This window comes from Musa acuminata, chromosome BXJ3-8, assembly GCF_036884655.1.
Source record: "Musa acuminata AAA Group cultivar baxijiao chromosome BXJ3-8, Cavendish_Baxijiao_AAA, whole genome shotgun sequence".
Taxonomy (NCBI): domain Eukaryota; kingdom Viridiplantae; phylum Streptophyta; class Magnoliopsida; order Zingiberales; family Musaceae; genus Musa; species Musa acuminata.
The window spans coordinates 43,287,280-43,300,003 of NC_088356.1; the positions used below are offsets into that span (position 1 = coordinate 43,287,280).

Sequence of the window (12,724 nt, forward strand, 5' to 3'; positions counted from 1 at the left end):
TGGACGCCTCTCTAGTGCTCCAACAAGTGCATCCATGGCCTCCTCCTAGTTTAAGTATCCAAAACCCTCTCGGTTGCCCATTTCAATCTCCAGTCCTGCGGCTTAAGCTGGTGCAGTTCTGATCCATGGGTTGCGACAATGTACATGAAGCAGAACAATTTGAATCTCCATTCCACTCCACTCCATGCAAGAAGGCATCATCCTCCATGATTTCTCAAGTTGAGGTAGGCAGGACACTGGGACAACTCCAGTTCGAGGGGGTCCGGAAGACGGTCCCCCAGAGCACCTCACGCAGATCTAACGATGACTTCGCTTCAGCTAGTGTTATGTAGTGATTTGTATCCACCATGGATGGATGGATGATGATGATGACCTCAGGAGTCGGTGTCATGAGAGTTGGGCAATTTTCTTGGAGACACAACGGGGGGGGGGGGGGGGGACAGCAGAGTGGCTTTCGTTAGGACAGTGCCACCATTAATACAGAGCTGAGAGTTTGGTGCCGAGCGAGGAGCCCAAAGTTTGAGAGATGGGACAGATGGTCGGACGACAGTGATCTGTCCCTGTGGAGCAATCAAGAGGGTGAAGAAGCCGTAAGGGGAGGAGGGTAGAAAACAGTTATTGAAGGTGGGGAACGGAGGGAATGACTACAAAATTGGTGAGACATGCAGGAATTACAGCAACTCTGCAGATAAAGAGTTCAGTCAATATTGTAGAATGCACACAAAGTCGATTTCACTTGTTGGTACTCCCACAGGAACCTTCTGACTTTTCTCAGGCCCATGCTTGCCAGTAGTAGAATGGCTCTTTCCGCTCTCCTGCATGCCGTAGAATCGTTAGCTGGACTCTTCGCTGCCCTTCTTCTTGCCAACCCCGTTGGATTTCATGAAACCAACCTTCTGTTTCCTCGTCGGGAGGACGACTCATTTCGAAGCGCACTCGACTCTGTCTCTCCTCCTTTAACTTGTTCCAACCATTCCAATCCACCTTCTTCTGGTTTCAGTGACTGCAGGTCACTTCATCTTGCACGGAGAAGCCAATTACTGTCGTTGGGTTGACAAACACTTTTGGAGGATTCGTTGAGTTCTAATTAGATTCAAATTCTTTAAGAGATTAAGATTCGATATATTATTTGAGTACTGATCTTTTACTTTCAAGTTCATCTCGGCCTCCCAAATAACTACGTACCGATGTTCTTTAGTTGCTTTCACGTAAAGAAACGGGGCCCAATTTTGTATCCACATATGATGAGTCGTTGCATGCATTAATAATTCCTCTTTTAACTCGCAGGCTCTCTTTGTCTTCGCAGTTCTCTTCCACAAGCGCCGTTCCATGCCATGATCATTAAACTACTATATCAGCCTAAACCCAAGTACACCAGACGGCAGGCAGAGCGGCTCAAACATCGCCTCCGGTATCACAAAACCTACTTATCGATTCCCGCAGCAACGCCGGATAACTACTTCCCACTGCTACCAAACAGCAAAACTGAGCCTTTTTCGAGCTGTAAAAAGGCTACTGCTGTGTCTTGGGGAAAAGAGAAAGAGAGCAAATAAAGGGGAGAAGGTTGATGATGATGGTTGCCACATTTACCATTCCCCTGAAAACGACACCGTACCATTGGGCTTCCCGCCCTCCTCATCCATCTCCGACCCTCCGTTTCCCATCCGTCTCTCACATCTTTTCTTGCTGCTTGCAAAATCTAGGTTAAGTGTCATTCTGAGAAAAGCAACCTACGTGACAGTTATGTGAATCCACCACGCATGTCGAGTCGTTATCAGTTACGTGACCGCTCGCCATATTGGTTTCGGTAATCGCTTCTCCTTCCTTGTCATCCTTTTTTTCCTCTCGGTGACATTGAAATGTGATAGTGCATGCTCCCACAGCAGAAGGCAATCCGATAGCTACGTAAATTGTATTGTTATTATCTTCAGATGGAAGATAGTTTAGTGCATTTATTCGACACGGACTAAGTTGGGAAACGAGGTGAATATATATATGTATATAACAGGTCCTCCTGTCAATCAATTTATTTGATCTTAAGACAAGGATTGTGTAGTCCTCCGTCACAGTCGTCCTACATGAACACCTGTAGGTGAAAAGAGAGTACGTTTCCAGTAAAAGCATGTTTAACTTACTGCAACTCGCCGTCCTAGTCCATGGTGGTGGAGATGGCCACAGCCCAGGACCACTTACAACGCTCAGACAAAGAAGCTTACGGCCATAAAGAATCCAGTGCCACCTACCAATCCCTGTTCAAAGCAACACACACACACACACACACTCAGAGATGGACAGAGAGAGAGAGAGAGAGAGAGATGCATTCAACTAAGTTCATGGCGTGTACAGATGAGAAAAGAGAACACGAAGGAAGGTTGGAGGTGATGGGAGGTCAAGTTGGTAGTAGTAGTAGTAGTAGCATGCAGCAGTGAGTAACAGCAGCGGGTAGTACTTGGAAGTTGTTTGAGTAGCAAAAAGCCTCTTTAGTTTAGCATCATCCCTTGTCAGCCCTACACCAATTGCGGTCCCACCTCCATGTTTTGGTTCCCCCTCTCTTCTCTTCTCTTCTCCTCTCCATCTCTATTAACTCTCCGATGACAAATTGAACCACCACCACCACCACCGGAGAAGAAGCAGCACAAATCAATACTCCCTACCCTTCCCTCCTCATAGCGGCATAGTCGACCGGAGTAGGCGGCTCCGAGACGGGCGCGATGGGCGAGCAAGAGACGCACAACTTCATGAAGGTCAGCGTCGACTCCTTCTCCGAGCTGCCCTTCATCCGCCCCGGGCCAGCTCGCGAGAATGCATCCCACACGAGCCCTGCCATTCGGCTCTTCGGCATCGACTTCGCCACCGATCCAGACGCATCACAAGATGGCCCCTCCGTCGACCCTCCCTCCTCCACCACTGAGACCAGTAACACCCCGGCGGCCGCTACCACCACCACGTTGACTGACAGTGGCGAGAGCTCGAGGAAGTTCGAGTGCCACTACTGCTGCCGCAAGTTCCCCACGTCGCAAGCCCTCGGCGGGCACCAGAACGCCCACAAGCGCGAGCGCCAGCACGCCAAGCGCTCCCATCTCCATTCGGCTATGGCCTCCCAACACTACCACCACCACCACCACCCCAGCTTCATCGCTGACGGTCATGTCTACGGCTACCTCGACTACCGCCATCTGAGTTCCTTCCCCTCTGCCTCCCGTTTCGACCACCCGCCCCCGACCCACTACCCTTCATGGACTAGCCACACCGGCTCGGTCACGAACCCTGCGGCTCGCTTCTACGGCGGCCTCGGTTCCGCATCTCAGCTCATAAACGGTAGCCCACTCCCGGGGCCATGGAGAATGCCGGTGCATGGCAGCACGGCAGGCTTGCAAGGGAACCATCCCCCCGCACTGCCTTCGTTCGGAGGAAGAGACGCAAGGAAGATGGCAGTGGAAGGTACGGGTGGCGTCGGCTCTTCTTCTTCCTCCTCTTCATCCTTGGCTTCCCCAAATGAGCAAGGTGGCTTCGATTCTGGTTCCAAGAACAGTTTGAGTTTGGATTTGCATTTGTAGTTCATCAAGGATCGGATACCAAAGAGTTCGTTAATGAATTGCAATTTTCTCTTACTTATTGCCTCTCTTATCTCACAAACTCGTTTACATCTCTCAGACAGTTTACTCCGTGGGGTGCCTTTTTCTTTTATTCTGTCAGATTCACATATGGAAGTACTTACTTGGTTCCCTTTTCTTTTTTGTGAGCAGAAGAAGGGCCAAAACTTCAAGATTTTCGAGTCATTGCATATACTATTTTTACCTCTCATTCTAATATTTTAGAAGCTGAGTGTTATCAACTGTTCAGTGTTTATAGCTTAGCTGAATGCAAGATATAAAGGAATAGACACCACATATGATTGCAACACTGGTTCAGGAAGTGTCAGCTTAAACTGGCCCCATTCACCACTGAGCATTGTAACTAATATCCTGCATTGCTTAGAGTTCCTTCCTTTTATCTTTTGTGGTCTTAGATGCATCTTGTTAGGTTATCACTTTTGTTGTGCAACTGCTGGGGAGTAAACTTGCATGAGGATTGATGTATTCTTTAAGCATACTCAATATTGAAATGGTTGCTAAATGTTGTCTTTGATTCTTTAAACATGTTTAGTTTTGCCCCATTTTAAGTAGGAAAACATATTGAGTCTCAGAACTGTTCTAAAAGACTGTCATGCTCTTCTTATCTTTGATCCTATTCTTCAATGCTGCACTACAATTGCATGAGAAAACATCCAGTAAAATAAGTACCACAGAATTGGAAAAGCCATAGGATCTGAGAAATCAAATGCTTGGTGAGCTCTCATTGCTTCTTAGGTCTCTGTGATAAAATAGGATCATGAAACCAAGATAGACTTGGTTTCCTAAGATTTGTTATTTCAGGTGCACTAGTACATGCAATAGATAGATGTGTTCTTGCTCCAGTCATTGTATAATTATCCTACTGTACTTAACCTGGCATGGTTGGACATTTCAAACTTCAATTCTGATCACTGTGTGATAGGAAGAAGATGAAAGAAAGCACTTGATTGGCTGCATGGTGGGTCAGACTCCTTTAGTGAGCATGGAAGACCAATCTGAGACATTGTGGTACAATTTGCTATAAGAAAGCTACAGATCATTAATGAATGGTTTCCTCTAAATGTGAGCTCCACCACTTATACTGCAAGTCACACTGTTACAACTGCAACTCATCAGTAGCTTAAAAAGAGCACCATCTCCCACCCCAATCAGAAGGAATAAATAGATGAATAAATTGGAATAAAATGTATGTCCCTCTTAAAGTTAATTTATTCCTTCTAGCTGAGTCTCATGCTTATCAATGCATCTGATTGAATCTATTTAATGTTCATCAACTTCAATCTATTCCTTCAAAAACTATACTTCCCATTTCAAATTTATTCGACCTGACTTATTTTCAGGACCACATTCTGTTAAAATAAATTATTTTTATTTCTTTCAAATATAATAACGCTCGAAAAAATAAAATTTTACTATATCGGATTGACGAAGGATATAATTATTTACGATCAATCATGACCTTCGGGTCTCAAGTTGAGGATTGAAATTGCTTTTATAATAATGCATAACATAAGAAATTTTTTATTATTTTTTGAAAATATTGTAACTTTTATCAATGCATCTGATTGAATCTATTTAATGTTCATCAACTTCAATCTATTCCTTCAAAAACTATACTTCCCATTTCAAATTTATTCGACCTGACTTATTTTCAGGACCACATTCTGTTAAAATAAATTATTTTTATTTCTTTCAAATATAATAACGCTCGAAAAAATAAAATTTTACTATATCGGATTGACGAAGGATATAATTATTTACGATCAATCATGACCTTCGGGTCTCAAGTTGAGGATTGAAATTGCTTTTATAATAATGCATAACATAAGAAAATTTTTATTATTTTTCGAAAATATTGTAACTTTTATCACCAATCACCACTAAAACCAAAACCAAGAATCTAATTAGCCCCACAAACACTATGGATATAAGACATTTAATGGCCGTCAAGTTTCCTTGATCTAAATGAATTCCTTGATCTAAATGTTAGAGCTCTGTCCTTACATGTGTTTGACAAAAATTGAGGAGCAAAACCCATTCAGCATTTTGCAGCTTTATAAGAAATTGTAATTGTCATTAGCAACTCCGATAAAGATGCTCTAACATGCTTTTTACATTATATTATATCGTTCCATATCAATATAGAATATATAATTAAAAGATATAGTATGCGCAGTCAAAAAGTGAATTTTTTTTTGAGAAGCTTAATATAATAAAAAACAATAGAGAGAGAGTAAATTAAAAAAATAGAGAAGTTCCATTGAATAAAAATTTAATGGAAAAATTTTCTACACAGTAATATATATATATATATATATATATATATATACGTAAAGAATTTGTGTGTATATATTAATGATAAAATTAATTGAAAATAATTATTCATAGTAAATTATATATTAGTTGGTGTAATATATTAGATGGACCGAGTGAATCTTCCGGTCCATCAGGAAGGGCTTCCGGGTTCTCCGGTCCGGTTGGTTGATCGGACCGCTCCGCGACTCGGACCGGCATGCGACCCAACTGTACCTTACAAAGTGGGGAAAGGAGCATATCTTAGCCGTCTGCCCCATTCGAACGACAAGTTCGACCGAGGGTTTGAAACCCTAACGAATCGAGGACGTAAAAGAAATAGCAACCCGTTTGGATCTGTCATCTCTGATCGTGTCGTTCGCCTCGATGAGGTATCTCCTCCACGGTTTTTCTCTTAATCCAATTTCTTAGCAGTCCGCCCTCTGGCAATTGATTCTTTCTTTCTTCTCCTCTGATTTGGTATCTTCCTTCTCGACTCGGTTTAGTTTAGTGTAAAATTTGGGCGAGTAGTCTTATCTAGATTGTCATCCATGTCTTTATGTTCTTGGATCTTATTACTGTCGTTGAGATGTTCCCTGTTTTGTTCTTGGTGGTAATGGAACACATCATAAGTACCTTTTCTTGTAGATAAAAGAACTTTACAGCTTTCGATAAATTAAGGCGAAATTGTCGGAGGTAATGGAACACATCATAAGTACCGTTTCCAGAGTCTGAGGTTGCCTTTGTGACTATGGCCAATTGTCGGATGTGAAATGAAATGCGGCTGCAGAGCACAGATCGGACATGAAGCATGTAAATCTTCAAGTAAAGAAATCCATACCGATCTGGAAAAGCAATATACAGCTGGGCTTCGGCGAAGAGATGGTCGAACTTGGTTTGTAATGACATCAATTTTCTCTCCTCTTTTCAAATGCATCACAGACGTGTGGTGAAAAACTTGGCAAGCTTGCTTTCCATTGTGCAAGAACAGTTTCATGCTTGCTTGTAAGCCACTGTTATTCCATCAGATTTTAATGGAAAGTTACTTGCGTTGAGTATGCTGCTGCTACCGGTGTTTTGGGTGTAAATTTTCCCTTACGAGTACTTACAGGGGTGTCCTGCCAATACACGACAATTGTAAACAGTAACTGCTACCATCAATTTGCAACTCTACCAAAGGTTTGAATTCTGCATCCTGCATGAGCTAAACTTGATTGTGTAAAAAACAAGACTGCAAACAGTGGATACATGTTTCTTCGTATAATTGTTCATATGAACCTGAAGAATGTACTAGTTGTATAGGGAACAGGAATAACATGTTATTTTCTAATAGGGTTTCTACCCATGCAGCTGCTGCTAACTAGCACGAAATCATTGATCGGGTAGAAGAGTAAGATGTGGGCATGTGCAGATGTTTTTTCTTCTAAATTAAGGGTCATCATTTTGAGTACCAAACTTATCTTTGACGATTTGGTTGGATTGGTACATCTCATATGTTGGTATACCGATATGTTTTCATGTTTTAAAGAGGAAAAAAGAAAGGATGATGGAGAAAGAAGAGAGAGGAAGAAGAAGAGGGCTTGGTAGAGTAAGCACGAGGAAGAAGAGGAGAAAAGGCACACCTATGAAAAACAAATTATGGCAAAGGTGGTTGGGCATTACGACGATGTGCGATGAGGTCACAACATGTGTGAGAAGTGAAGGTCTGCGGGAAGCGAAAGCCACGGACGGCATGTTTCCTTTTTTATCTTCACAAACTAGACCGTCCAAAATAAGAGCGGTCCACATTTCGATTGACGAGGATTCGTGTCATGACCTTTGTATAGCTTGGAACGATACGTACCAATACGTGGATTCATTGATGCCCAAACCAATACATACTGCCCGTTTAATATCTATCAGTTCGGATGAAACATCTCTAATTCTATGTTAAATATCGACGAAAGACAAATTAATTTGGACCTCAGTGTTTGGATAATTGATTCAAACTCACTGAGGAAATGGATCAAATAATAATTCATCGGACCACAAAAAATCTTCTCTAATTAATAAAATTGAAAGTTTCTCTTATCGAGAATGGAGTTAATACTCAGCTTATATGCTTTGCACGCAGCAGACATATCAATATGATTACCAATAAATAGTTAAAAACAATGGTAAAATACCACAAGATTTACAAAATCAAATGCAAAGGGTCATCAAAACATGTGATTATTTTTATTATTTCTGATATCCTTCGAAAATGGAGCCAACAGAAGCTAATAACAATTATGTTCATACCTTAACATTATATCAGATCTTGTATTAGTAACACTCAACGTTAACACAGTTGAATTGCATGGATAACAAGCATTGCAGTCAGAACATCAGAATCCTGTTCTGATGCCACATAACATTTTTCAAACTGACGAGAAAATGTGGCAGTTCTACATTGCGAAATTGGAAAAGTAAAAAATAAAACACAATGACCTCTTTCTTCCGTGCTATTTTTTTCGAATTCCACAACCTACAACAAGAAAATCAATTAAAGGTGTCAATATCTGTGTTTCCAGCTTGTAGAAGAAAGATATGCATATCAAACATTTAGTAGCAAACAAACATCTAGGATAGTATAGTATATTAATTCATGAATTTTTACTATATATTTCAAGATCAGCTGAAATGAATACAAAGTATTGATACTTTGGGCAGATAATAACCACCGCTCTAATCTTTAATCCATTCTAAAAACCTAATTTTTAAGCCTTTCTCCCCCATTCATATGCAGAAATCTTAGATCTTACTTTTTCTAATAGGCTCTATGCGCGTATAGGATGGGTTTTTAAACAAACCTATGCCACTTTTGAAGGGCCATTCTGATAACCCCTCTTTATAGTGCATTATGTTCCATCTCCATGACTTGTAATATTCATATTCTTCCATATGGTAGAATGAGATATAATCATTCAAGGTGTAAGAGTGAAAGAGACCGTATGAGTATAAGCCAAAGAACAAGATTAATAATAAGAAAGAACAACTCACTAGGGGCAGGCAAGTAAAACAAACATTGTTTTAATCTTTTCCTTTAATAACCCAAATTAGATCCATTGTATAATTAACAAGATCCATTTTTTCTTTTTTTTTTCCCATTTTTAGAAATCCAATGTTCAAGTAAGTTAATAGGTAGATTTCATGGTCAACAACTACACAAAATTTATCATCTTATGTTGCATAACTTACATATAGGTTCCCAAGATGCAACCTCAATTCTTCAAATTATACTCAAGATAAAATATCAGTTTCATACATGATTGGATTAATGTAATTATTCATGAAACTCTCTTTTTATGAAAATGTCTTTCTTCTCAGCTTTGTTGATGTAACCCCTCCTTGTATATCCACTCCCTAGTCATCTCCTTCTAGCGATGCTTCAAACAGAGACTCAGGTTAATTGTGTGTGTGTGTGTGTGTGTGTGTGTATATATATATATATATATATATATATATATATGCTTAACCTGCCCTAATAAGGCGTGATATGATATAGTAACTTGGACAAACCCGGATCAACATGCACGATGAATAATCCAAAATTTTTTATAGAGGATACTTGATTCTACTAGCAAACATGATCTACAGAATATCACATTATTGTTGTAGGACAAGACTGAAAAAGATTCTTAAAACAATTAATGGTTTTCACTTCTTTCTTAGCTCCTCCAGCATACTTGAAGTATTAAACCACCTACATTAAGATGTTGAAGAAATATCAATCATCTGATGAAACTTGAGCTACAATAAAGTTATTCTAAAAGTATCAGACGATAAAATCCCAAATCAAGCACCCAAAGTAGAAAGTACTCTGATGATTCTTTATACTAATATGAGTATCACTTGCATTTCAATTTGGGTCTTACCAAGTATATTCTACTACATAAAATTTTTTTCTCAACAAGGTTTCATTATATTATATCCAGCGGGTAACTAACCACTATTGTTCAGACGATCTAACATCTTACCCAAATATAACTACACACGGCATCTCACAAGCTCCGAACTGATTCACTGTTGGCCTTCAGTGTGGAGTTTCATCCATTTCAGAAGGCCAAAAATTTTGTTCAATTACCATTTAAATAGCAAAATTGTCTTATTACCATTTAAGACCTCTACTTTCTTTTTTTCTCACAAGTCACACCCAGCAATTGGCAAAATAAAATCAAAAGCAACATCAAAGAATCTTCAACATAATTGTCATAGGTGGCAAAGGTGTAAACTTGCATAAATTCTCTTCATTGTTTTTATTCCTTTCACTTTTTATTGGTCTGGCTAGATTGACTCGATGGTTAATTCTTGATGATGGAATTCATTTTTGTTCAAGGTTCACATTCTAAATTGTAATGATCAACAGTTTTGTTAGCCTTCACTTTCTGTATTGTTTTGATAAATGCATCTAAATTTGTTTGTATCATCTCGAAAGCTTGCCCATGAAATAAATATTTTTATTTGATTTAAAAAACTAGTTGGACTGGTACATATCAACCAATGCCAGTGTATTGATACATGATACACCAGTACATATCAATGTTTCAAAGAGGAAGAAAAAGAAGTGGAAGGGGCAGTGGAGGAAGGAAGGAGGAAGGAGGAAGGAGGAAGGAAGAGGAGGAAGAGGAAGAAGGAGCAGAGGTGGAGGAAAAGGAGGAAGAGGAGAAGAGGAGGAAACGTACCCATCAGCGATGCACAAGCGACAACATGAGACGAGACGTGCTTGCGTTTTGTTTAAATGGTAGGAAGGCAAGATGTGCTTGCATCCTATTTAAAGGTTAGGATAGAACTCGTTGTAATGGGTTGGAGAGGACTGCTTAAAATGGGGGGTGGTCTGCATGCTGGTTCGTGCCCCGACTGGTATGTACCGCCTATTTCGTACTAATCCAAGTGAAACAATGGTCCCCAATTCATACCAGTCTGGGTTAAACAGTGGTCCTTGCTAGACAAATTACTCTCTTCTATTTGATAGAGAGTTTAGAGTTTTTCTATTGTGTATCATCAGATTGGTTAACCACTTGTTTTTCATTACAACTAAACCCATCTTAACATGACTACAACTAAAGTTCTAACCACAGAGTTCAGTATGTGGTTCGATTGTGTCAAGTCATGGGCATATGATATGCATCCTGGACCAGGCCTAGATTCCACCCTAGTGACAACTAATGACAACATTAATCTTGTTAATAGATTATAAAATAGATTCTATCATTATGTTTGGGTCTTGGACATGCAATTGTACTATATATACTAGCACATGAGTCCTTGGCATACATATATCGTTTGACAAGGTTGGTGGATTTTTGCAAGAATTTCTACCTTTCATATAGTGGACACCGGACATGCATCATCAACTTTTCGAAATTGATATGAAGATAACAAAATCATGCATGAATTAGCATAACTATTTTGTTGGTGTTTATCATGCATGAGATATCTAACATTTATCTCTCTCCATCTATCAAACAGCATTATCAGTCAATCATAATGTAGATATACATTCTTTTCACAAGCAACAATATCGTCTTATATATGCTCAAAATTGATTATCTGTTGCAGATCAAATTTGTTTGACAATAGTATCACAGGAACATGTTTGTTTGCATGATTTATAGACAGATTTCATTAAACGAATTCCAAGGCATCATGTACATATAGATAATGTGTTTGTAGAATCAACTTGCTCAGTAATTGAGCAAGTGAAAGTTTTACATCTTTTCTTACACTATTTTTCTTTTGGTTTCCTTGTGTCCCATTTCAAATCCTTATTTCTAAATTTTGTTTTTCTTCTTTTCCTTCTTTAATTTCACCCTTTGCGTTTCATTCTTTTCTTTTATTATTAAATTATAAGTTCAATCACTGTCGTGTACCAATTCCATCAGAAAAATGCTCAATATGTGGCTTCTTCAAGGCAATTCTACATGAGAAAGGGGAAGAGAAAAAAAAACTAGCAACGAGTGATGAATCAAATAAGTGAACTAATTTTTTTCTAAACACACACTATGAAAGAATTTATGTTCTCGGTGTTTGTATTCACAAAAAGGTAGAAACTCATTCTTAAATCTTTCACCAAGTTAGGAGAACTGGCACATAGGAGACTTCATACCTCAAAATTACAAACATCTCATATTTTTCTCAGGACCTATTAAAAATAAGATCTAGGAGAGGACTATACGGTTTCTACCAACCAAAATATTTGGCCACAAAAAAGACTCGAACGGAACCCATTAAAGCTTAAAAGGAGCAAAATTAAATTGTAAATTTGAAACCCCTCTCTTTATTATGGGACAGTAGAAAGAGCAATCCAAATTACACGATACAAGAAAGGCGAAAATTACCCATTGGATGAATCATATGTTGCCCCGCGGGAAAGGAGGCAGCCGAAGCACGGCTTGCTCGGTCTCGATGGGGTCCGATCTCAGTATCTGCCATAGGCCAAAAGCAAGCATTAGAAGGAACCAATCCATTGAAAAAAAGGAAACAGACGAACTATCTGATAATCAAACTCACGGGGTCGCGGAGGAGCGGCTTGGAATCGTCCTTCGCGATTCTGAAAGGGGGCTTCTCCATCTGGCTTCGTCTGGTGGCGACGGTGCCAGTGCCGGTGCCGCCTCCGCCGCTACATCCGCCGTCGGTTTCGTTTCCTCGACCGCCTTCCTTCCTCCCCGCCGGGCTCAAGAAACCACAGAAGGGTTTCATCTCTTGCGGCCGCCTCTACCGACTCGCGCTCGGTGGAATCGCGAGACCTCAATAAAAGAAACAGGACATTGCGGCCGGTGGGGTTTCTTTCGTGTGAC

The 12,724-nt window shown here is 40.0% G+C and overlaps 2 protein-coding genes and 1 long non-coding RNA gene across 4 annotated transcripts; 2 read left to right on the forward strand and 1 right to left on the reverse strand.

The window, feature by feature from the left end:
- The first annotated feature begins 2,276 nt into the window (after positions 1-2,276).
- On the forward strand, positions 2,277-3,611 carry LOC135644135 (zinc finger protein 8-like). Its single transcript, XM_065161592.1, has one exon. It carries the CDS (start codon positions 2,712-2,714, stop codon positions 3,555-3,557), a length of 846 nt encoding a protein of 281 aa, XP_065017664.1. The 5' UTR covers positions 2,277-2,711; the 3' UTR covers positions 3,558-3,611.
- A 2,569-nt stretch (positions 3,612-6,180) lies between these two features.
- On the forward strand, positions 6,181-6,964 carry LOC108953583 (uncharacterized). Its single transcript, XR_001979365.2, has 2 exons — positions 6,181-6,298; positions 6,555-6,964. It is a non-coding gene; the product is annotated as an uncharacterized LOC108953583 (long non-coding RNA).
- A 1,219-nt stretch (positions 6,965-8,183) lies between these two features.
- Positions 8,184-12,706, reverse strand: LOC103995275 (uncharacterized). 2 transcript variants are annotated; one of them, XM_009415828.3, is made up of 3 exons: positions 12,438-12,706; positions 12,266-12,352; positions 8,184-8,412 (listed from the first exon to the last, which is right to left on the reverse strand). In XM_009415828.3, exons 1-2 carry the CDS (start codon positions 12,624-12,626, stop codon positions 12,278-12,280), a joined length of 264 nt encoding a protein of 87 aa, XP_009414103.1. In that variant the 5' UTR covers positions 12,627-12,706; the 3' UTR covers positions 8,184-8,412; positions 12,266-12,277. The 2 variants fall into 2 exon arrangements, with proteins under 2 accessions (XP_009414103.1, XP_018685415.1); XM_018829870.2 differs by lacking the exon at positions 8,184-8,412 and adding an exon at positions 9,480-9,630.
- Between the last annotated feature and the right edge of the window lie 18 nt (positions 12,707-12,724).